General features: G+C 42.6%; 1 protein-coding gene across 11 annotated transcripts in view; it reads right to left on the reverse strand.

Moving 5' to 3' along the window:
* Nucleotides 1-5,940: 5,940 nt before the first annotated feature.
* LOC109866142 (RNA-binding motif, single-stranded-interacting protein 1) overlaps nt 5,941-24,176 on the reverse strand; it is a 47,244-nt gene continuing 29,008 nt past the window's right edge. For 4 of the 11 annotated variants that reach the window (XM_020454703.2, XM_020454743.2, XM_020454719.2 and 1 more), the window contains 12 exons: nt 23,509-23,567; nt 20,182-20,279; nt 16,054-16,211; nt 15,161-15,240; nt 14,243-14,358; nt 13,876-13,925; nt 13,617-13,704; nt 13,119-13,169; nt 11,229-11,339; nt 10,857-10,934; nt 10,480-10,558; nt 5,941-8,507 (listed from right to left, as the gene is read on the reverse strand). In XM_020454703.2, the coding sequence (XP_020310292.1) occupies nt 10,487-10,558; nt 10,857-10,934; nt 11,229-11,339; nt 13,119-13,169; nt 13,617-13,704; nt 13,876-13,925; nt 14,243-14,358; nt 15,161-15,240; nt 16,054-16,211; nt 20,182-20,279; nt 23,509-23,567 (961 nt within the window). In that variant the 3' untranslated portion in view covers nt 5,941-8,507; nt 10,480-10,486. The remainder of the gene's footprint in view (nt 8,508-10,479; nt 10,559-10,856; nt 10,935-11,228; nt 11,340-13,118; nt 13,170-13,616; nt 13,705-13,875; nt 13,926-14,242; nt 14,359-15,160; nt 15,241-16,053; nt 16,212-20,181; nt 20,280-23,508; nt 23,568-24,176) is intronic. The other 7 variants (XM_020454711.2, XM_031794577.1, XM_031794555.1 and 4 more) reach the window with 3 other exon arrangements.

Consider the following 24,176-nt stretch of genomic DNA (forward strand, 5'->3'; position numbering starts at 1 on the left):
TCATTGTAAATAAGAATTTGTTCTTAACTGACTCGCCTAGTTAAATAAAGGTTATATAAAAAAACCCATTTAAAAATCATTTGGCTTGATGACAGCTTTGCAAACTCTTGGCATTCTCTCAACCAGCTTCACGAGGAGTTCCCACATATGCTGAGCACTTTTGGCAGCTTTTTCTTAACTCTGCGGCCCACTCTGCAAGGTCATCTGATGCAGCACTCCATCACTCTCCTTCTTGGTCAAATAGCCCTTACACCGCCTGGAGGTTTGTTGGGTCATTGTCCTGTTGAAAAACAAATTGAAGTCCCACTAAGCACAAACCAGGTGGTAGCCATGCTGGTTAAGTCTGCCTTGAATTCTAAATAAATCACTGACAGTGTCACCAGCAAAGCACCCCCACACCATCACACCTCCTCCTCCATGCTTCACTGTGGGAATCACACATGCTGAGATCATCCGTTCACCTACTCTGCGTCTCACAAAGACAAGGCGGTTGGAACCAAAAATCTCAAATTTGGACTCATCAGACCAAAGGACAGACTTCCACCTGTCTAATGTCCCTTGCTCATGTTTCTTGGCTCAAGCAAGTCTCTTATTATTATTGGCGTCCTTCAGTAGTGGTTTCTTTTCAGCAATTCGACCATGAAGGCCTGATTCACTCAGTCTCCTCTGAACAGTTGATGTTGAGATGTGTATGTTAGTTGAACTCTGTGAAGCATTTATTTGGGCTGCAATCTGGTGCAGTTAACTTTAATGAACTTATCCTCTGCGGCAGAGGTAACTCTGGGTCTTCCTTTCCTGTTCAGCCCTCATGAGAGCCGGTTTCATCATAACGCTTGATGGTTTTTGCAACTGCCCTTGAAGAAACTTCTAAAGTTCTTGAAATGTTCTGTATTGACTGACCTTCATGTCTTAAAGTAATGATGGACTTTCATTTCTTTTTGCTTATTTGAGCTGTTCTCAAATCAAATCATCATATCAAATTGTATTGGTCCCATACACATGGTTAGTAGATGTTATTGCGAGTGTAGCGAAATTCTTGTGCTTCTAGTTCTGAGAGTGCAGCAATATCTAACAAGTAATCTAAAAATTCCACAACTACCTAATACACACACATCTAAGTAAAGCGATGGAATAAGAATATGTACATATAAATATATGGATGAGCAATGACCGAGCGGCATATTTCTTACCAAAATATGGACTTGATCTTTTACCAAGTAGGGCTGTCTTCTGTATACCACCCAACCTTGTCACAACACAATTTATTGGCTGAAACGCATTAAGAAGAAAAGACATTCCACAAATTAACTTTTAAGAAGGTACACCTGTTAACTGAAATGCATTCCAGGTGACTACCTCATGAAGCTGGTTGAGAGAATGCCAAGAGTGTGCAAAGCTGTCATCAAGGCAAAGGGTGGCTACTTTGAAGAATATCAAATATAAAATATATTTTGGTTACTACACTTTTTTGGTTAATACACGATTCCATATGTGTTATTTCATCGTGTTGATGTCTTCACTATTATTTTACAATGTAAAAAGTAAAAATAAGGAAAAACCCTTGAATGAGTAGGTGTGTCCTAACTTTTGATTGGTACAGTATCTATATATATAAAATATTCTGCCCATACCAAGACATTTATTTTAGGCCATAACTGAACCAATTTATGTAGGCTATATAAACAATATTTTGCCCATATCAACGAATGTATAGGCCTATACAATATTTATAGCCATAAATGATTGAATGAAAAGCAGTGAACATACCTGCCCACATGAACGAATGTAGGCCTATATAAAATATAAATAGCCATACACGATTTAATGAAGAGCAGTAAACATTGTTTCACATTCTTTAATAACAAATTCATGAACACAACCAGACAATAGTAAACATGCACAACATTCTTTCACATTCTTTAGTATCATCCTTAAGATTGCGACAATCTAAGTAACATAATAAAATAAAAAACATCAGTTTAAGCTAGATATGTCTGTTTTTTTTACATGGGCTGTGTCTCAATCCACCACACCCGCTTATGTCAGCCTTCTGCATCTGCAGTGGAGAAGGGTGCAACTGCAGCCCGCAATTCGGGCATTCCTGCACGTGGGCAATCCTGTATATGCAGGAGCCCCTCTTGATACTTCTATTGGTCAATTTATAAGCTATGACTCCAGTACATTGGTGGAAGGCAGGGACGCTCCAGTACATTGGTGGAAGGCAGGGATGCTCCAGTACATTGGTGGAAGGCAGGGACGCTCCAGTACATTGGTGGAAGGCAGGGACGCTCCAGTACATTGGTGGAAGGCAGGGACGCTCCAGTACAGTAGAAGGCGGTAATCCACCATAACGTTGGATGCCAACAGCCGATAAACCCCACAGAAGAGGAAGATGCGGGGGCAGGGGCGACAACTGTAGCTGGTACACACCGGTAGAATGTACTTTACCCCTGCCTGTCGAGGACTGTTTTCCCTCAGTTCTGTTAATGACCCCAGGGCCGGTGTTCGGCAGGCGGGAGCGAACGACATTGTGTGCTAGCTTAGCCAGCTGCTCCTAAGGAGTACCCAGAAGGCAGGAGGCAGGGGCGACGCCGTGTCCTAGCTAGTTAACCATCAAGCTAGCTAGTGCACAGTGATGCTAGCACACAGTGTCACCCAGCTGCTGTGTACCGGTAGCTAGCGGTAGCCGGGGGCAACACCTGTAGACAGTGTCCTTTGCCCTCGCCTGTCAGGCACGGTTTTGTCCGGTACACAGCAGGTGGGAGGTGGTCTTCTCACAGAAACGTCTGTAGTGTCCAAAAGGTTTGGCCTACGGACTCTCGCGAACACAATGGTGTTCTCCTTTTTGCTCCACATCCCCCTCAAGTCCCACAGGACTCATCTGAAGCCGGTAACGCTGATGTGCCAACTTCTGTCTGTAGCGTCCAAAATGTTTGGGCTACACTATGGAAAGGGGAGACTCTCACGAACACGATGGTGTTGTCCGTTTTGCTCTATGATCCCCACAAGAGTCACGGGACTCTTGTCCCATACAAATCGATGAAAATACAGGGGTAGTTTTGTGCCAACAAAAATAAGGGGTTAAATATGCATCCCAAAAAACTCAAATATTTCTTGAGGTTTCTTATATCTCCTAGATATAGGACAGACACTTCAAAAACTTATTCCTTATGATTCATTTTTTTTACTGTTCTTTTTTCCATTTATGAAAGTGTTGTTCAATGTGTTTCTATGGGCTATAGCAGTAAAGGCTCAATATTTATTTGATACCTAAAGGGGTCCTAAAATTCTAAATCAAATACCTAAATGATCCATGGTACTGTAGGACCATCTTAAAACAATTCCATATCTTAGCTTAGTAGAAACCTCCCCCAACGGCTTAGACTTTTAGAGGTTGTAGCCTGTAGCCAGGCTACAACTGGCTTCATAGCTTCTCTGTGAAACTCAATGTATTGTAGCCTCACTCGGACAGTGTTCACTGTAAAAATAGAATGCATTGCAGTGGTACTTTGAACATTTGGACTATATTAGTCCACACAGCAACAAGGATGCACTTTCATGCTAGGTTTAAGATGTCATATTGAAGCTTATAGAGATCCTATAATTACAGTTAAAGATAGATACAAGTATCATGAAACCTCTAACACAAAATGTTTTAATTTGACTTGGTGAAACTTTTTTTTACCTGCTTACCCCTTTTTCCATGTGGTTTCTTCCTTCACACATTCCATTAAATGATGGCCTCTTCCTAAATAATTGGTCAAATTATTAATTCATACATTTTTGTGTATGGTTTCCTAGAAACAAGGGCGGTTCAACTTACCACACTCTCCCCTACAGTAAATACGGATATACAGTTATTATCTTCAGGAGTCCTCCAGGACCTGATACCGAGCAAATGTTTTAGATTGAACCTCTGTGAGTGAAGACAGAGCAGAAGAGCTATACACCCAGCCATTCAATGTCATCGGAATGTTAAATGTAACAGATCAAACATAATGGTCAGATAGAAAGATACCACTGTTAGTTCACTCTCCACTGAGTTGCCGGAGGTTGATGTTTCAGAAAAGACCATAAAAGATTGAGAGCTCTTTGTCCTCTCCCTGTGTAAACGCCACATACTTTGGTGGAACAGAAGACATGATTTTTCGTAGACGGCAAAATCATTATACCTTTGTTGAGATGGCTCCTCTTGGAGAGCTGCTGTGCTGATATTACCTGCAGCCAGACGAAAGGGCAGAACGGGTAGTATGATATAGTTATGGTGGAGGCAGAAGGCGTGCCCGGCTTGTACAGTAGATGCAGCTGGCTGCAAGCCACAGACAGCTGCAGCATGGATCTGGCCCCTTGTCGGTCTGCTGCTCATGGCTTCCCGTCGGGTGGCACCACACCCTGCAGGAGACCAGGAAGACCCATCTGCCAGTCTAGGGCCTGGCCACTATGGTCCTCTCCAAGCTCCCGTCCTTCTATCCTCCCTCCCATCCACCTCCCACCCAGGCCTGGCCACAGCCCTCTCCAAGGCCCAGTCCCTCTAGCCTCCCTCCTGTCACCACTCACCCTGGTGGAGACAGGGACATGCATGTTAACACCGTGACCGGGAGATGGTGTTGATGATAATCTCTACACTGCCCTCACCCTCAGGGCTGTGAATGTGCTAGTGCCAAACACACTGTATGTCCAACTCAACAGAAGGTCTCTTCAACAGTAAGGTCTGTTCAGGCATTCTAATGACAGACTAGAGCAGTGAGTCCTGGTATATTGATTAGATTGCCTCCATAGCAGATTTACAAAACAGTGCACAAGATGAGAAATAAAACAGACAAAAGTTTCATGATAAATTGCATTGCCAGAGTTATATGAATCGGGTTGGATTGACACGGTATGATTCTACCCCATTTAACCAATTTCCTTTTCTTGAGCCTGTCATTTGCAAAGGTAATGGACCTCATAGATAAGTTTCCCCTCTGTCGCGAGAGGAAATGTGTCACATATCTTCATTGTAAGAGAGAGCAGTGTCAATCTCAACTCTATGTGAGGGAAGGTCAGAGTGTCAGTGTGTTGAGACCAATGACTAGAATTCTCATGTGCTCTGAGGAAATTGCTACTGTAGGATTAATCTCACTCCCTGGCCTTGGTGAGCCAGTCGCTGTTAAGGAGACAGGCCATGTTGTACTGTCGCTCCAATCATTTCCTGAAAGCTTTTGGCTTTGTGAGGAAGATCCACAAGAAAAACACTGCAAAGGCTGTGTCAGCGGGAACTGCTGAAATTGTTTTCCTTCAGCACCTTATCTGTGGAAACAGAGGTCAAGGGTATCATTTACAAAAAGAGACAAAAATAAAAGGTTAATATATAATTCACTTTTCAAAGATATGCTAGTTTTCTGATATGCTTCAAATTTGTCTGATCTTGACACATTTCACTGTAAGGAAATAAAAGAAAATAAGCTAATAAAACGGTTTATTTAAATCTTCAAAGTCATATGTTTTCAATATATCCTTTAATTTGTCTTCCAATTGTTACTGATAAATGTAACTCTCAAAATGTATGTTTGTATAGAGCAGGAGCAGCTCCCATTGGTCAAATGAAGTACCTCCAATACAGACTCCACAGTGGACTGATGGGGTGGGGTGTTGATCAGCAAGAAAGAGGGAGGCAAAGACAGTGAAACAATATTTTACATCCAAAGACAATTACTTCGGGGAATTCAGCCTGGACTGTTTTTGGCATAGAGATCCTATAACGTAAAGGATGGTAATTTCTAATTATATATATTTTTGTCATGTTGCTAGGAAATGAACAAGCTCTTCATAAGCAATTGTCTCAGCTCTGAGGGTGTATGTTTACTATGGGGAAGAATCCAGGGAAATACAACAATCAGAGATCAATATAATACCACCTCTCCTCTCTTACACCAACCAGAAAGTCAAAACACAGAACAATTCCAATGGAAGTTTTTATTTTTAAAAAATTCGAAGAAATGAACAGAAATAACGCTTAAGTAACAATGTACTGAAAAAAATATTTTTGGCTTTAACAAACTCTACAAAACAAAAATATAGAGGAAAGTTTTCATAAACTGGACATACAAGTTACCACTGGCAAATGTGTGGCACATGTCAAAAAAAATAATATTATAGTATTTACTCTCATATAGATATCTCTATGAAAATCTTTTGTTTCTTCAAACGATCTGTACAAAACTTCTCTCTTCATAAATTACTAATTTTCAATATAACTGAATGACTGTTTAACATGATCGTTAATTAAATGAGCTTTTCCTTCTTTATGCACCCTTCCAACTCTTGACCCAGATGCAGTTTGGCACTTGGTTCAGACATTACTAGCAGCATAACCCTCACAAGAATTCAACAGTATTAGTTATCAGTCTCAGGCGTTTCACAGAAATCTCAAGTATAGTCACAATGGCCCTTTACTTTGGTAACTCAACTTAAGCTGACTTCAGAGGAAATGCTGCTGCAAGTCTGTCTGGACTCTGACAAAGCAACAATGATGTTCTCAGGAGCACAGATCCAGGAAATACCACAACTTTCAGCTTTTATTTATCTTCAACCACCTTTATTAGCCTCTGGAATCTGGAATTGTGATGAAAGCAGCAGTTCTACTTTTGAAACTATGAAACTGAATTTCTGAACACAACTAAAACACGCTCAACGCACAATTTTCCTCCGAATGATTATAATAATACGTCATAAAAAATAAAACAATTATTGTGAAGAAAATCAAAAAAGTATTAAAAACAACCTGAAAGAAAACAAGTGTATATTGCCAGCTCCTGAGCATGGCGTTTGGTCTGGAAGGGCGGGCTGGACCTGCTAACCCGGCTCAATACAGAGGAGAAAGTAAACTCTGAGGTAGATAACTGGTCGGTCTGTGCAACCATCAGGCCAGAACATACCATCTATTGGCCAGAACACAGGCTTCTGGAAGACAACTTAATCATAAAGCCTGTTCAAATCTACTATGATAAAAAAATTATCAAACTTTAGTAATAACATTCTGTTGCACAATGTTAAAACAAATTATTATTGTATTTTTGAAATTTCATAGTTTCAAACTGTCTTCTTTCCTGGTTCAATTCATTTTATAACGTTGCATTTTCCATTTTTCTGTAGTGACGAAATCAGTGTGTGGCACTTGTTGGATCCAAATCGTCCTTCATGCTTGTTTGTGTCCATATTTTCCCATAAAACGTATGACAACTGAATGTAAATGTACAAAAAAGGCACATTCTCCAAACTGCAATCTAGTCTGGCAAAAAGTCAATTACATCCTGGTTAGAAAGAGAAATTAAACTATTTCCTCAATTTACTAGCTCACAGTTCTTTGGTGAAGTAAATCATAATTGAAAGTGCCGAGCTTGTTTGTTTCCTATCAAAGAGCTGGGTGCAATAATATCTACATATTCATCTCAGTTTTTCCATAACTAAAACTCCATTAAACGTTTGCCGTAAGTTGCACTGGAAGGCTTTGATAAATCGAAGTTTGCCTCTTTGCATTTCAACTGAAAGTGAAAAAGAACAACAAAATCCCCCTCAAAGACACAACCACATTCCATCCCCACCCCTAGAAGCTAATTTTAGGCTAATCTACAACACCAAGTAATCAAAAAAAGGCAAGATTCAAAATGTGATAATTCAACAGAATTTCTAGCACATTCAAACAACCAGAGACATTTAAGGCCCTGTGATTATACAAACATTACATTCTATTAAAACATCATCAGATTTAGAGGGTAATTTCACTCTAAAAAAAAAAATCTCAAAAACTTCTACTTTAGATTCATTTTCAGAGGGGAAAAGCAAGAACATTTAAACACAGCAGATTTATTTTGCTATATCCAAAGGAAAAGCCCTATTTCACTGATTTACAAGGCAATAGCTCTCACCATGACTTCCTCATTTCTAGCCTAGGAGGTTGCCTATACAGCTACTGTAGTCTAGATGGAAAGATCAATCTAGACCACTAAGATAAATCACTTTACAATAAGAAACATTTAACACGTCACCATAGCAACACTCACACAGCAAGCACAAAACATCATTTTCAAGATAAATAATAAAACTTCAGAAAATTCTATTTCAGTACAAAATAAGAGGAAAAACTCAATTAAAATTATAAAAAAATATTAACAAAAGACATCTTTACTACCATGCACCATAAACAACAAGTCACATGATCCTCTATAGGTTCTTGCATCCATGTGACAATTCTTGGTAAAAAATAAACATTCTTTCTTTAGTAAAATACAACTACTTTTTCTTATTTTTTTAGAGAATTTGAATCCTTTGATGAAATTAATCACTTATTTGCACCTCATGGGACATACCAAAATTGTCTCACTTGTTTTTCTTATCACAAACAAAAGTAAATCATTGCAGAATTCTGTACAAAATGGGGATAAATCCTTAACGCACAATCCATCACCAGAAGCAGCCATGATTGTTTCAACTGTCATCCCACTCTGTCTTCTGGGCTCCTACCACACCTGAGGACACAACCAAGACAGTCAAATAATTGTACACTCTGGTACTAAAGCCTTGTGCACATTTGCAGTTTGAAGTGACTTAAATCCTATTTGTTTGAATATCCGATTCGAGTCTGTTCTTTTTCCTGCAGTCTGAACAGCCAAAAAGCACATGGATTCCCATATTTCAAGCCACATTTCAAACCTTGGTAGGTCATTTGAAATCAGAAACAAATCTGATTCCTGGCCTTGCGACTTGTGTCTGAACGGTCAAATGTGATGTACTTGCCCTCAAGTGGTTTTTAGACTGTTATTTGGCATATCGTGTTGCTCACTAGCTACTCTGTTGACAGTTTGACAAGAACATGTGGTAGAGAACTAGCTTGTTAATTGTTTACAAACAAATGAGTGAACATGCTAGAGAGCTAAACAGCTACCTAGCTAGCTAGTTGACTGGTGTGGCTAGCTAGCTAGTTGACTGGCGTGGCTAGCCAAAAAGTACTCGTTTTGAAAGTTGTATCATCTTATCCCATGAGGCTTTAATCGTGTTCTAACACTATGATTTTGAACATTCAAAGAAACTGGGAAACGACCATGGCAGGCATTGTTGTTACGTTAGCTTGCTAACCTCTTGAGTGATAGGAAGCACGAGTGCCACCTCTAATTAGCCTGCACCACTGCGCACACAACCGTCATTACTATGACAACTAGCCATGTCAGCAATTTACTGCTGTCTGAACACACACAAACCCCGATTTGGTCACTTGTAACTTGCTGTTTGGTCAATCAGAATTTGAAAACCGATCATTAAGCAATAAGGCATGAGAACCTGGGGATTATCGTTGCGAATAACTCCCGACTAAGAGTTGTTCTTAGGCCCAATGTGGAGAGAAAGGCCTGGGGAAACAGCCCTTAGGGGGGGGGTTATAGGCTATGACGATTTCCAACACTAAAAAGAGATTAACAATATGTTTTCATATTTTTTTAAATTTTAATTAGTAAATTCATTTTCTTTCATCCTTCCACCAGACGATATAGTCTGAAGAAAAGCCAGTTGTTAGTTCTGAGATTGTGAAGTTGCTAGCCAAACAGGTAGGCCATTCATTTTATTCATTCTATTTGCAATGGCTGCTATGCAAAACAAATCATTGGCATGTAGCTACATAGGCTAGCTACTTCTGCTTTGCTAGCTAGCCAACTAATACTAACTCACAATCACACCCGGCAGCTGAAATGACAGCAGACTCTGTGCATTTGTTTGTTTTACCTTTGTTTCTATTGCCATTTCTATCGATATATCCACTCTAATGATCCTGATAAATGAATTCGCCTGGCTCAGAGAAGCCGTCAGTCTCTTTTGGACATGTTCATATGGCACAGGGGAGATTGCAACATTGTTACACATGTCAGAGAGGCAGGCAGCAAAGTTTAGACAAACCTAATGCTAGGCTTACACGCATGGGGAAATTTACATTTTAGTCATTTAGCAGACACTCTTTTCCAGAGCAATTTACAGTAAGGGGTGCATAGATTTTTTTGTACTGGTTCCCCGTGGGAATCAAACCCACAACGCTGGCGTTGCAAGCGCTACGCTCTACCAACTGAGTCACATGGGACCATAAGGTCTTAATGCCTTTTGCCAGGGGAGATTACGTTTATGAACAGCCTGGCTGGGCTGTGGCACAGTGGACGCGCATTGACAATTGATCTGGAACTGTTAACAGGCATTACCTGGGGATTGTGGTGAATAACTCCCTGCTATCAACCAATCAGCATCCAGGATCCAAACATGCCACTTCATAATATAAAACATTTACCCACAACCATATAGGCTAGCCTGAAGACCCTGGTCCCAAATGGTACCATATTCCATATGTAGTGCACTAAGTCTGACCAGAGCCCTATCTGTACTCGTGTACTATATAGGGAATAGGGTGCCATTTGAGATGCACAGCATGTATGACATAAGGAAAAGATCCCACACTGACTGTACCTCCGTATTACTTGGTTTGTTGGTAGGTGTAAGGGGAATGATCACTTGATGACTCCACCTGTTGTTGCTGACTGTTGTCCTGGAAGGAAAATGAAGCAGTTTACCATCTATAAATACATGAAGTGTTATCTACGTGAATTACCTCTTTAATCTAGCATCTATAAACAACCAAGTAGTAAGTATAGCTAAAATCTTATGGGCCAGTTTCACAGACCTAGTCCTGGACTAAAAATCATTCTTAATGGAGATTCTCCACTGAAATAACTTTTGAGTCCAGAACTAGACCTAATCTGTGTCTGGGAAACTGGCTCTATAGGTACAGCTAAGGTACAGGACAGCATAAAATATGATTCATCAATAGTAAGTTAATCACAAACCTCCACTGGAACATTTGTGGCCTGCATGTGTGTGTACTGGGGAATATAGGCTCCTTGCATAGAGTTTGCAGCCATGTACTGCACAAGGAAGGACAGAACTGGGTTAGCATACATCCATCTAAAATGCACTATATACAATACAGATTCCGACATCAAATGTACTTCTGGGGCCGTATGTAAGCATCTCAGAGTAGGAGCACTGGTCTAGAATCAGGTCCATGTTATCTTATTTATTAGGATCTAAAAGGCTAAACTGATCCTTAAATCAGCACTCCTACTCTGAGATGCTTGATACATACGGCTTTCGCTCTAATTATACAACACATGAACACAGTTTAGACGTATTTGACCCTGTGACCCCAGATCTCTCACCGTTCCTGTGCTACCCATGGAGAGATGACTCATCTGCTGAGTGAGAGGGCTCATCATGGATGTAGGCTGTAGTGACATAGTATGGTCCATAGAGGGCGATATCACCGCTCCCTGGGACAGAGAGTGTGAGAGGATGAGAGCACGGTAGCAGAGGCACACAGACATTCATGGATCCTATATTTCTTTGTACGTATAACAAAAAAACGCTACACACATCCACGAATACCATGCAAGATCAAAATGTCAGAAACAGAGGAGTGAGAGACAGTGTAAGAGAGAAAGAAGGACAGACCGGCACACTAATTCCTATGTAGTGCACTCCTTTTGACCAGAGCCCTATGGAACCTGGTCAAAAGTAGTCCACTGAAAAGGGAATAGGGTGCCATTTGAGACGCAGACATTCTGTTAAGTCTCTGGAAGTAGTCAGGGCAGATAGGTGGAGCTGGAGAACGTTGGAATAATACCTAGATTAAACCCTTCCCTTCCTGAATCATGTATCATTCCACAAGGGCATGCCCTCTTTTAGGTTTCAGACCGAGAGAGAGAGAGATCAACTGAGCTCAGTGTGTCAGACTTCATATCCTATGGCCACACTGACTATAGAAGTCACTGGATGCACTGGATGCAAATGGCACTCCATTCTGTATATAGTGCACAACTTTTGACCAGAGGCATAGGCATTACATAGGGAAAAGGGTGCATTTGGGAAGCAGCCACTGACAATCTTGGGGACATGGAAGTACTTGTAAGAAAAACACCCACTGGGAACCACTATTTCCTTGTAAAAGCAGGTACGACTATATGGCACAGAACAACAATTACTCATCTCCCTACTAAATGGAATCAGTCATCAAACACAAGATGTTTGAAGCGCTTCCAACTTGTCCTGTGGTGAGTGGTGAGCATCACCAAGAGAGTCAGGCATCCTGGTTCTAGTATTTCTCTCAACACCTTAGTGCCAGTAAATCCCAGAGTGCCCAGTCACATCCTGTATGTGTCCTCACTACCATCCATCTTCATTTTTCACCAGTGATGAAAAGTACCCGATTGTCATTGAGAAAAAGTAAAGATACCGTAACAGAAAATGACTCAAGTAAAAGTGAAAGTCACCCAGTAGAATTCTACTTGAGTAAAAGTCTAAAAGTATTTGGGTTCAAATATACTTAAGTATCAAAAGTAAATGCTAAAATAGTAAGTATCATAAGTAAAAGTATAAATCGTTTCAAATTTTTAATATTAAGCAAACCATACAGCACCATTTTTTTTTTACAGATAGCCTGTGGCACACTCCAACACTCAGACATCATTTACAAAAGAAGCATGTGCTTAGTGAGTCCGCCAGATCAGAGACATTAGGGATGACCTGGGATGTTCTCTTGATAAGTCTGTCAATTAGACAATTTTCCTGTCCTGCTAAGTATTCCAAATGTAGCGTGTACTTTTGGGTGTCAGGGAAAATGTATGGAGTTCAAAGTAGATTATTTTCTTTGGGAATGTAGTGAATAAAAGTAAAAGTTGTCAAAAATATAAATAGTAAAGTAAAGTACAGATACCCAAAAAAACGACTTAAGTAGTACTTTTACTTAAGTACTTTACAACACTGCTTTTCACCTCCCTAGTTCTCCTCTTTTCTAAACATAGAGCAAAGGGAACACCTGCAAACAGCTGATCTACACCTGCCCAGAGTAATAAAGAACAGAAGAGAGAGGAGAGAAGGGAATGAGAGAAGAGAAGGAGAGGAAAAGCAAGACATTCCAACAAGAGAAGAGAAGAGAAAGGAGAAACATTTACATTCCAAGGTGAGGGAAGAAAACAAGGAGAGGAGTTGATGAGAAAATAAGCAGGGGGCGTGAATGAGAGGGTCAAGAAAGGTTGTTTATTTGGGCTTACTGGGTGCTGCATGATGTAGGGCTGGTGAGTAACCCAGGAGGGATTCTGTACCTGGAACATCACACATACACTCTGTAAACACACTGGCACAGCACAGGGCACAGGGCAGGCACAGGGAGAGAGCTATTTCAGGAGCTCACATGCCTCTCTGTTTGGCTCAGCACTACAGAATACGCCCCAAATGGCACTCTATTCCCTATAAAGTGCACTACTTGTGCAGTACTTTTGACCAGATCTCTATAGGCCCTGGTCAAAATTAGTGCACTAGGGGATAAGGTGCCATGTGGGACACAGTCCAGGGAGTAAGGCCATAGTGACCTCTCACAGCCCCAGCCCTCTAAGGAGAGCCCTCTGAGGTAAGTGTCATAAAAGGTTAATACATACATATAGACCTGGTCAATTACAGAAAGTGTGCATTATGGCTGTGTAGAATAGTGATGCTACTCAAAGCCATGCAAACCCATCCATCCATATCAATTGAATGAGGTAGATGCCAACCTGGTACGTGGAGATAGGTGAGAGATATGGAGACATGGACGTTTGAGCAATCATCCTGTTTCCGATGCTGTATGGAGACGCATAAAATCTGTAGAGGGAAATTCAAACGTTTCTAGAGTCCTACACGCCACAAAATGATAAGAGTTTGATTGGATTGATTCCTTACTCACAGTGTACGGCAACAACAACAAAATGCTGAATTGACTTTTTTTTTTAAATGGCAATATGAACACAGGGGATTTGTTGCGGTGGCTCTTACCCGTTTTGCATAGCCGCTGTGGTGGTGTCGTACGTGAGGGTCATTCCAGCCTGGGGACATAGAAAAGAACAAGAGAGCTAAAATGAGACCAGATAACTCATACCCTGAGGCAACCCACACACACAGTCTCATTAGCCTTAAACAAATCTCCCCTTGACACCTGTGGAGACTGATTACTGCACTTACACCTCATAACTCTGTCAAAGAGTTCTAGGTATAGGATTTAACCTTGATGTTGGTTTATTAAAACTGGAACTAGACTGATTTTTACGCATCTAAACGCCATTCCTATAGATGTGCTCTTCCGTGTGCAGCAATCCCACTCCATCTAGCATGCATGCTGAAACGAAAGGGCAGCAGCACTCACCAGTCTAGCATCGCCGTCTCTAGCCCACGCACGGCTGTTCTGCAAAAATGTATACTGGCTTTGCCTCTTTTTCTGCCCACCGTCAGCAAACTTACACAGTAAGGGCTCCGGTGGCACTGGAGAGAAAGAAAGAAAGGGAGAGAGAGAGAGACAAAGGGAGAGAGAGGGGCTTCACAATCACACAAACACTACTACAGTATGCATGGTGCTGTCTGAATCACTTACTGGGGAGGCAGGTAGCCCAGCGGTTAAGAGCGTTGGCCCAGTAACCAAAAATTCACTGGTTCGAATCCCTGAGTAAACTAGGTGAAAAACTGTTGATGTGCCCTTAAGCAAGGCACTTAACCCCAATTGCTCCCGTAAGTCGGTCTGGATAACAGCATCTGCTAAATTATTCAAATGTAAATGTTACTATACAGTCATTCATGGAAGCTGACTGAGCCTGGGAGTGGTTTTTTAGCCCAGCTGAGAAACACAGACATCTCATTTGTCAGCTGGGGCCCTGTAATCCCTGTCCTTTCCAAAAGGCGGCAGGGCCAGTGGACACTATTTCAGTCGATTAATCCAATTAAATAGCTTAAACTGGCAAATAAGGCAGCTCTCCAGCCACAGAAGGCCGCTCTTCACTCTGCCTCTTAGTTGAGGGTCCATGGCACCTGATTCACTAGGGCCCTGGTCAACAGTAGTGCACTATATAAGGAAAAGGATGCCATTTTTGGACACAGTCCCAGCCTCCTGAAGGGACCACAGATCCGCTGCTTGACCACTCACTGTATTGGTTCACATCCCAATGAACCAATAGGCAATCCACCTTTTACTATAATTTGAAGCTGTTTAATAAAAGAGCTAACCCTTGAGAGCCAGTGCAGCTGCTGAAAGGGTGAACAATTATTGGTTCTTAAGAAATCAGTCCCTTACCAGTAACTCCAGGTGGTGTCTTAATAAACTTCCCGTTGAAGTGAGAGATAACGGAGTCACATTTCTCTGTCGACTCCATCCTGAAATATGCAGGAGACGAGAAGTTACACTGCAGAATCTCATGGTGGCATCCTACACTGCTTTATGTTTTTAAGACGGAATATAAATGCAGACCTTCCCAAGAAATGCTTTTTTAATGGGTCAATATCCTGGGCTTTAATCTTGGTTGCAGGTCCTAGACCTAAATGTAATGTAGTAAATATATCTCTGCTCTGGATCATTGGTAACATGCATGCAGGCAGGGACTTGACCACACACCCTCTCATAGACAGACAGACATTCCTATGAAGCAAAGATAGTGTTTCTGCTTTGTGAATCAAGGGCCTGGCCTCCCTTTCAGGTTAGTCAGTCAAGTGCCCTGTTATGTGAGCGTGAAAGGAGGAGGCCCACGTTAACACTATAATTACACCATCCCAGTCATAATGAAACTGATCTTCAACTGGCACTTCAAAACATTAACTCTTCGTTGTCCATTAAAATCCACGGCTCACCACAGTGTGTTCACTCATCCTCTCTGGGGAAAAGTGGAAATACAATAACTCCTGGGCTACAGTGGCTATAATGGCTATAACTATCTCTAATCAAGCAATGTAGTTGTGAATTTTGATTACGTGAGAATACATTTTTAGTCTGATCTGTATGTGCTCTTGTAAACTCTGTCGCTATCCTTGCCAAGCCAAACATTGGTTTTGCACGACAGTGAATGACAAGGAGTTGGCGTGATAGCACAAATGGACCGGTACTTAGGCTATCAATTTCATTTCACGTGAATAAAAACGCCATTCAGGAATGTTGGGTTGTGGCTCCAGTTCATTCTACTACTAGTGGCTGACCTTGCAAAGCCCACTCCTCTACTGGTCCCATTGGAGTCCCTCAGTATTCGGGTAGAGATGACCTGGCCAAAGGGCTTGAGCATGGTCTCAAGCTCCTGCTCGTCCATCGACAGCGGCAGGTTGGAGATATACAGGTTGGTTGGGTCTTGTTCTTGTTGCTGCATGGTGATAAAAGACAGAAAGCATTGACGTGTTAACGGCACTTAAGAACAACCTTGACACACCTGGAAAAAATCTCAAACACTTAAACTCTGTCTCTTTATTGGCATCAATTTCAGTTTCAGGCATGGCAGTCATATCCCTTGAATAATTCCTACTCTCTGTCTGTGTCCCAAAATGCACTCTATTCCCTATATAGTGCACTACATTTGTCCAGAGCCCTTGACCAGGGCCCAGTAGTGCACTGTATAGGGAAGAGAGTGCCATTTGGGACACGCTGAGACCTCTTTGACTACTGTGATGCCTCTCTCGACCTCCGCTGTCTTTGTCTGCCTGGGTTTTTAGCTAATAAAGGGTCACCATGAATAGTGATTTGCATGCAGCCCACGGCTGGTTGAGACCCACATCAGCTGATTTCTTCCTGTATTTCAATAGCATCAGCAGAAACATAAGACACGGCTACGGGTCCCCGGGGAGCAGCCGCTCACCATTAATATTCATCAGCGTCCTGCCGCATTCAGAGCCCAGCCTAACACACTCGATTGGATTACTAAGTTAATACGCTGACAGAGAAATCTACATCCAACTATTAGGAACAATGAATTGGCACCACACAGAACAGCAGAGCAAAGCACCCAGTGGAGGTGTTCAATCAGAGGGATTGGTGAGGAGTTGAGGGAGGGATGGATGGAGGAAGGGAGGAGTGTGTTTCAGCACTCAGCAGCAAAAGGGTGTGTGTGTGTGTTCTGCTCTAATAACTCTAAAAAGTGCTCTAGAATGAAAAGAGAGCGGTGGCCATCAGCAACAATCCTCCCTACTCACCACGCGCACGCGCGCACACACACACACACACACACACACACACACAAATTATATTCAAGGGCAAAAAGACTGCCTTACCATTTTATCCTTTATGGCTTACCTAAAGGGTAATGGTAAAGCATTCATCCAGTTAAATGGCCTTTAAAACATTTATATTGAATAGGCCACAGATATCCATTCAGGATAACAGGCTGCCTACACAGGAAGTATGGAATAGACGATAGACGGAAGATCAAACTAACTTAGTCAACACACACGACCTGTATTCCACAGAGAATTTCACTAGTAATGTTTTCAGTGGCTCAGAGGGAGGAATGAGTGTAGAATAATTACCACATGGTTTACCCGTGAGTCATCCCGAATAGGAGTTCTCTTAGTATAAGCCCCGACTCAACTCTTAACTCCGCCACCATCTGACAGAAATTAGAGAGAGAAAAAGCCTTTCTGTGCGTGTGAAGCGGCTCTTAAAACGTAGGGACCGAAATTTGGCGGCAAAATAAGACATCTGTTTGGGCAGCAGTTAATGGGGTCACCAGCAAAACAAGTAATGTGACTAAGGCGTGCTCATTGAGGGTTATGTCTAGAAGGGATACAGATTTTGTCAAAATGTACATTTTGGAGCAGGTTTAGGTGAATTCACGGAGCAGGTTAGGAGGGCCAGTGGCGGCTGAGGGGAGGAGGAGGGGTGGCCTGGCAATTGCTTGTCTAGCCGGAGAGGGAGTCCCTCCAAATGCTGTGCCACAGGTTTATTATTACGATCGTCTGTTCATGTCCAAAATAAGTGGGAAAGTAGACCTCACTCATCTGTCATTAGTAGGGTATGTTCACGTCATCCTAAACAAGTTTATCCACTTACAATATTATGATACAGACACATTGTATCATTATTATGTTATATTGTACTCCTTCTGTAACATGTTAGAAATGGAGAATATAAGTATGCAATCCATCTAGGAAAAGGAACATATCTAGGTGGAAATACCATTAGGAGAACATTTTCAACAGGAAACCCCCATCTGCTGACTTCCTACCTGCCTTTGAAATAATAATGAGTGAATGCCTATTAAATGTTTCCTGGGCAGAAAGAAAATACCTTTGTTTGGGGAGTTCATTAAGCCCAAGCAAGCCCTGGTAATAATGAGAAAAAGTTAACTGAAAAGGCTCCGACTTTTAAATGGCCTTTACCTTGAACAATGCCTAGATTAAATTTAGGCATTCCTCACCAAACGGCTTTATTTGAATTAAAAGTTAAATAGGTGCACAGAGGCATGTCAAAAAGCAGAGGATTTTGAGGATTCCTGTTTAGGCTTTGCGGGCCTGATTTCCACAACTATAACTGGCTCGGTTGCCATGGCAATCTCCAAACGATTTACATCCCTTTCTTCTGTCCAAGATTGTAAACTACCTTGTTCAAAGTTATTACAGCCCCTGCTGGCCCTTTGAAGACCAACCATGTGAATTCTCTGCCCAATTGACTCCCACCAGAAACTGGCCTCAAAACTGCTTCAGTAATGCTTTACCCAGCTCAGTCTGCCTGACACATAGGACTTTCAAAGGACATTCTATAACAGGACAAACTTGCTACACGTACGCTGTTCATAACCCTTTCATTACAGTCTGTCTAGTAAGTCAGGCCTTTTTAAAGTGACACAAGCTGGTGTGACTTCAGTGAGTAATGCTGCAGCAAGCTAGATCGGTTACACGCAGAATGCAAGGCTCATGACTCATGCTTCTCAAACTAATATCCCTCTTCACCACTTAGTCTTAGTCAAAGTTTCACATTACTTTCATCCTCTTTTGCCTCCAAATTTCCACAGCAATGCTTCCAGGAAGCTTGAGAAAAAAACCTAATGGCTCATCTTATTTATACACTTTACTTTATTACACTGTACACATATACTGTATGTTTATACAAGCACATGTGAATCATTTTCCAGTCATTTTAGAGCTAAGATTCTGTGAGACAAGAATATTCTGCATTGTGTCAAAAAGCAGCCTTCACCTGTCCTGCCTAAAACCAAGGGGATCAAACTTGTCTCAGTGCCAGTCGGCACTGAACCCATTAAGACTTTCCAGACCTGGAACACCGTTCATTGACTGTCACATCTTCTTTGGATGTGGAGCGGGGAAACAGGAAAATATACTGTATTTCCCAACAATTTGTGCCTTGGTTGGTTGTGCTCGTAAAGCCCAATTGGCCGGAGCCGGGTTTGGAAATGCCTACCGGGGAACAGTGGGTTAACTACCTTGTTCAGGGGCAGAACGATCGTTTTTTTGGACCTTGTCAGCTCGGGAATTCGATCCAGCAACCTTTCGGTTATGGTCCCAATGCTCTAACCACTAGGCTACCTGCCGCCCCAAGGCTAGTGAAAAAGGCTAGTGTAGGCTAGTGTAAATGAGCCCTTTGAACAGACAAGATGAGCCTCCTTTAGAAAGGACACACTGGATGTGTCCCAAATGGCACCCTATTCCCTATATAGGGCACAACTTTTGACCAGGGCCCTAGTGCACTAAATAGGGAATAGGCTCTCATTTAGGATACGGTCTGCCCTATATGCCTCCTTTAGAAAGGACACACTGAGTCCTCTCTGCTCCTGCTGAGGCTTAGACACACGTCCCCAGGGGGAATTCCTTCTCCGGCACGTCACCCTGTTGTCATCGCAGAGTATCACCAGCCTGTTCTCTCCACCCAACAGTCTGCCTGTCGGCGCCACTCACCCCTGGTGCCCCTCCAAAGTGTGTGACAGGATGCCTTTAGGAACTGTCACACACACCACCACCACTCACACACACGCGAACACAAGAGCACACACACACACAAATGGAAGAGCACACACACACACACAAAGGCAGGAACACACACATGAACGCAAGAGCACTAACACAAACACAAGCAAGCTAGCACACGCGCACACACACACACACACCTATGGGCTCATGTTACTGCACAATGACCACAGAGTCACAGGGGGGCTGCAGACAAACTTGAGAGGTACACATGCAACCCGGGCAGGGAGATACATATTCATCTATGTAATGCTGGGTGGGTCAGGTGTTAGCTGCCTGTAAATGGACTACCAAAATCCATTGAAGACTGTGTATTGTCAGGCGTTAGTGTGTGAGAATAGGAATAGACTGCAAGCATACCCTCACCTTAGCCATCTGGGCTTGGACCCCGCTGGTCTTCAGGGCAGTGACAGCTTTCTGAGCTGCAGCAGGGCTATCAAAGTCCACAAAGCCGTAACCTGAGGGACAGAACACCATACCACTGAAGACACTTCTCACTATATGCGTTACACAGCCTACCTGGAAAGACAGCATGGCACAATCATGCTACGTAATGCATCATTCAGCTTTATCATTACTATCTTCTGTTAGCAATGCAATTAAACAATTACGGACCCTGGTCAAAAGTACTTCACTACATTTTTACATATTTATATATACAGTACCAGTCAAAGGTTTGGACACACCTACTCATTCAAGGGTTTTTCTTTATTTTACTATTTTCTACATTGTCAAATAATAGTGAAGACATCAAAACGATTAAATAATACATATGGGATCATGTAGTAACCAAAAAGTGTTAAACAAAGATTTTTTTTTTTACATTCTTCAAAGTAGCCACCCTTTGTCTTGATGACAGCTTTGCACACTCTTGGCATTCTCTCAACCAGCTTCACTTGGAATGCTTTTCCAACAGTGTTGAAGGAGTTCCCACATATGCTGAGCACTTTTTTGCTGCTTTTCATTCACTCTGCAGTCCAACCAGTCCAACCATCTCAATTGGGTTGAGGTTAGGTGATTGTGGAGGCAGGTCATCTGATGCAGCACTCCATCACTCTCCTTCTTGGTCAAATAGCTCTTACACAGCCTGGAGGTGTGTTGGGTCATTGTCCTGTTGAAAAAGAAATTATAGTCCCACTAAGGGCAAACCAGATGGAATTGCCTATCGCTGCAGAATGCTGTGGTAGCCATGCTGGTTAAGTGTGCCTTGAATTCTAAATGAATCACAGACAGTGTCACCAGCAAAGCACCCCCACAGCATCACACCTCCTCCTCCATGCTTCACGGTGGGAACCACACATGCGGAGATCATCCGTACACCTACTCTGCATCTCACAAAGACACGCCGGTTGGAACCAAAAATCTCAAATTTGGACTCATCAGACCAAAGTACAGATTTCCACCTGTCTAATGTCCATTGCTCATGTTTCTTGGGCCAAGCATGTCTCTTCTTCTTATTGGTGTCCTTCAGTAGTGGTTTCTTTGCAGCAATTCAACCATGAAGGCCTGATTCACGCAGTCTCCTCTGAACAGTTGATGTTGAGATGTCTGTTACGTGAACTCTGTGAATCATTTATTAGGGCTGCAATTTCTGAGGCTGGTAACTCTAACAAACTTATCCTCTGCAGCAGAGGTAACTCTGGGTCTCCTCATGAGAGCCAGTTTCATCATAGCGCTGGATGGTTTTTGCGACTGCAATTGAAGAAACTTTCCGAATTGATTGACCTTCATGCCTTAAAATAATGATGGACTGTCGTTTCTCTTTGCTTATTTGCGCTGTTCTTGCCATAATATGGACTTGATCTTTTACCAAATATGGCTATCTTCTGTATTTGTTTGTATTTTATTTAACCCTTATTTAACTAGGCAAGCCAGTTAAGAAAAAAATCTTATTTACAATGACGGCCTACCCTGTCCAAACCCTCCCCTAACCCGGACGAAGCTGGGCCAACTGTGCGTCGCCCTATGGGACTCCCAATCACGGCCGGTTGTGATACAGCCCGGGATCGAACCAGAGATCGAACCAGGGTCTGTAGTGAAGCCTCTAGCACTGAGATGCAGTGCCTTAGACCACTGCGCCACACGGGAGCCCAAACTAATGATAGTCCCACTAAGCGCAAACCAGATGGTTATCGCTGCAGAATGCTACGGTAGCCAAGCTGGTTAAGTATGCTTGAATTCTAAATAAATCCCTGACAGTGTCACCAGCAAAGCACCCCCAGAGCATCACACCTCCTCCTCCATGCTTCGTAAAATACAGAGAATAGTGTGCCATTTGGTTGGCACTCTAAATCTCAGGTCAACATTGACGTCTACAGCAAGCAGAAAGTGACAGGATGTGATTGACAGCCACCACAGTGAGGCCAAGCCAGAGGCCACCATGTTCTGTGGTTGAACCCCAGCTCTCTGTGGCCCATGGTGGTCAGTCAGTGACTGGTGGTGAGGTAGTGTAGTCGGCCAAGGGGAGCAGAGAACGGTGCTGAAGCTGCAGATTGCAGTGATGACGCCCAGGGCTCAGGTTAGTTCAGGTTAGGGCTCAGGTTAGTTCAGGTTAGTCCCCCTGGGGCTACATGCAGGCCAGAGTCAGACCTGCAGTCCCTCCCTGCCCTCTGCTCTGCTATATTTGACCATCAAACAAGCTCACAGGTCCACAGCAAACTCTCTGCTCAATGCGGAATCTAATTACAGATTCTAGTTTGATCTTGGTGATAAACAGCACAAACCAAGTATATGCTGAATCGGAACATCCTGATGTTTGTTTTTATGAATGGCAAATGTTCATTTGACTTTCCAAGTTGGGATTTTGGGGAGTTTCTCAGGTACCTTTCTTCAAGCAAGCCGTGAGTTCAAGAAAAAATCGTCATGCAAGATGAAAGGATGTTTCTCAGTCGCCACCTGTGATTAATAAGGGTATAATAATCCCCAGCAGGACAGTGACCAAGCTTATTTCCTAGCCCATCTGTGGTGCGTGCTGGCTGGGCTGGGCTTCAGTGTCATTGCGCTTCTCACTAGTCAGAACAGGGTGTTGGGCCCAGGGCTGCAGCCAGAGCCAAGACTGTTTGTCACTCTCCAGAGGGAGGGGCATGAGCTGTCACTTCCTCTTGTGATCCCCCCCATAGCGCGCTGCACAGTGACAGACAGCCAATCAGTAAAGGGACTAAAATAACATGAAGTAGTGGCAGCCTTTTGCCAGCCTGTCTGTCTGTTTCCTGATTAGACCAGCCCCTGTGAGCCACATAGCTGTTGGATGACTGAATGACTTCAACAAGGCAGAGCCAGTACACTGTGACACTATTGGGGTGCCAAACCCACTGCGTGAGTCAAGAAGGCCTTAAGCAAGAATCTTCATTCATTCCTTAGCATGGCCTTTGTCTTTAGTACAATAGCATTAGGAGGATTATGGGGAAAATCCTTTGTGTCATCATATCACAAACTGGAAGTCTAAGTCAAAGCTCCAAAGCCTTAACACTGATCTCCTGCTTTACAATGAGTCATTGCGATACCTACGTACAGTATCCTCTCAATGAAGACGCATGTGATGAGTTTTTATTGCTTTAAGCATAGGGGTTGTTATGAGCATGACTTCTTGAGTTGTGTGCAAAAATAATAATAAAAAATCTGTTAGCAGAATCAACCACGTCCCGACTTACTGAAAGTCTTCGTAAAAACATAGGAAGCCATACACACCTTTACATTTGTTTGTCGTCTTGTCCAGGATGGCCTTTGTTGATACAATTTTGCCATACCTAAGAGAGGAAGAGAGAAGTATTTTTAGTTGTGTTGCGTTATGTCCCCGACAGAGGCAGCCTGTTATAAAAGAGAAAAAGAGTGAGGCTTGCACAAGAATGTATGACATCACCAAAAAAAAGCATGAGAAACAGGAAGCCGTTTGTTTCCATGTGGATTTGAGAATCTCTGCGGCGCTGGAGCAAAGGTTGCCGTGATTTTTACCAAACGACAGAATCATGGAGGGTTACCTATCCTACATAGGCATAAGGATGTCTGACTCGTGAAAAAGACGTACCGAGAATCAGAAAACATTTAGGAATAAACTTGAATAAAATATGCATTATACACACTGTATATTTACGATTTCTTGACAATGCAGGCACAGGGGGACTGAGTAGCATTCCATAGACACATCCTGTGCTTTATAACAGTTATTTTGTGCACTGTGTTGCTGCTGCTGCCAGCTCTGACAAATGAACTCAGCGGTGACCCCTAAACACTGGCTGCACTGCATTTCCTTTCAGCGCTAATCTAGCGCACTCTATTCAAAATGAATAGCAAATCAGTACAAAGAACGCAACTGCGACATATTTCGCAACTTTCTCTCTGTACAATGACGAATGCAA

The sequence above is a fragment of the Oncorhynchus kisutch genome, linkage group LG2 (assembly GCF_002021735.2).
Source record: "Oncorhynchus kisutch isolate 150728-3 linkage group LG2, Okis_V2, whole genome shotgun sequence".
Classification (NCBI taxonomy): Eukaryota; Metazoa; Chordata; class Actinopteri; order Salmoniformes; family Salmonidae; genus Oncorhynchus; species Oncorhynchus kisutch.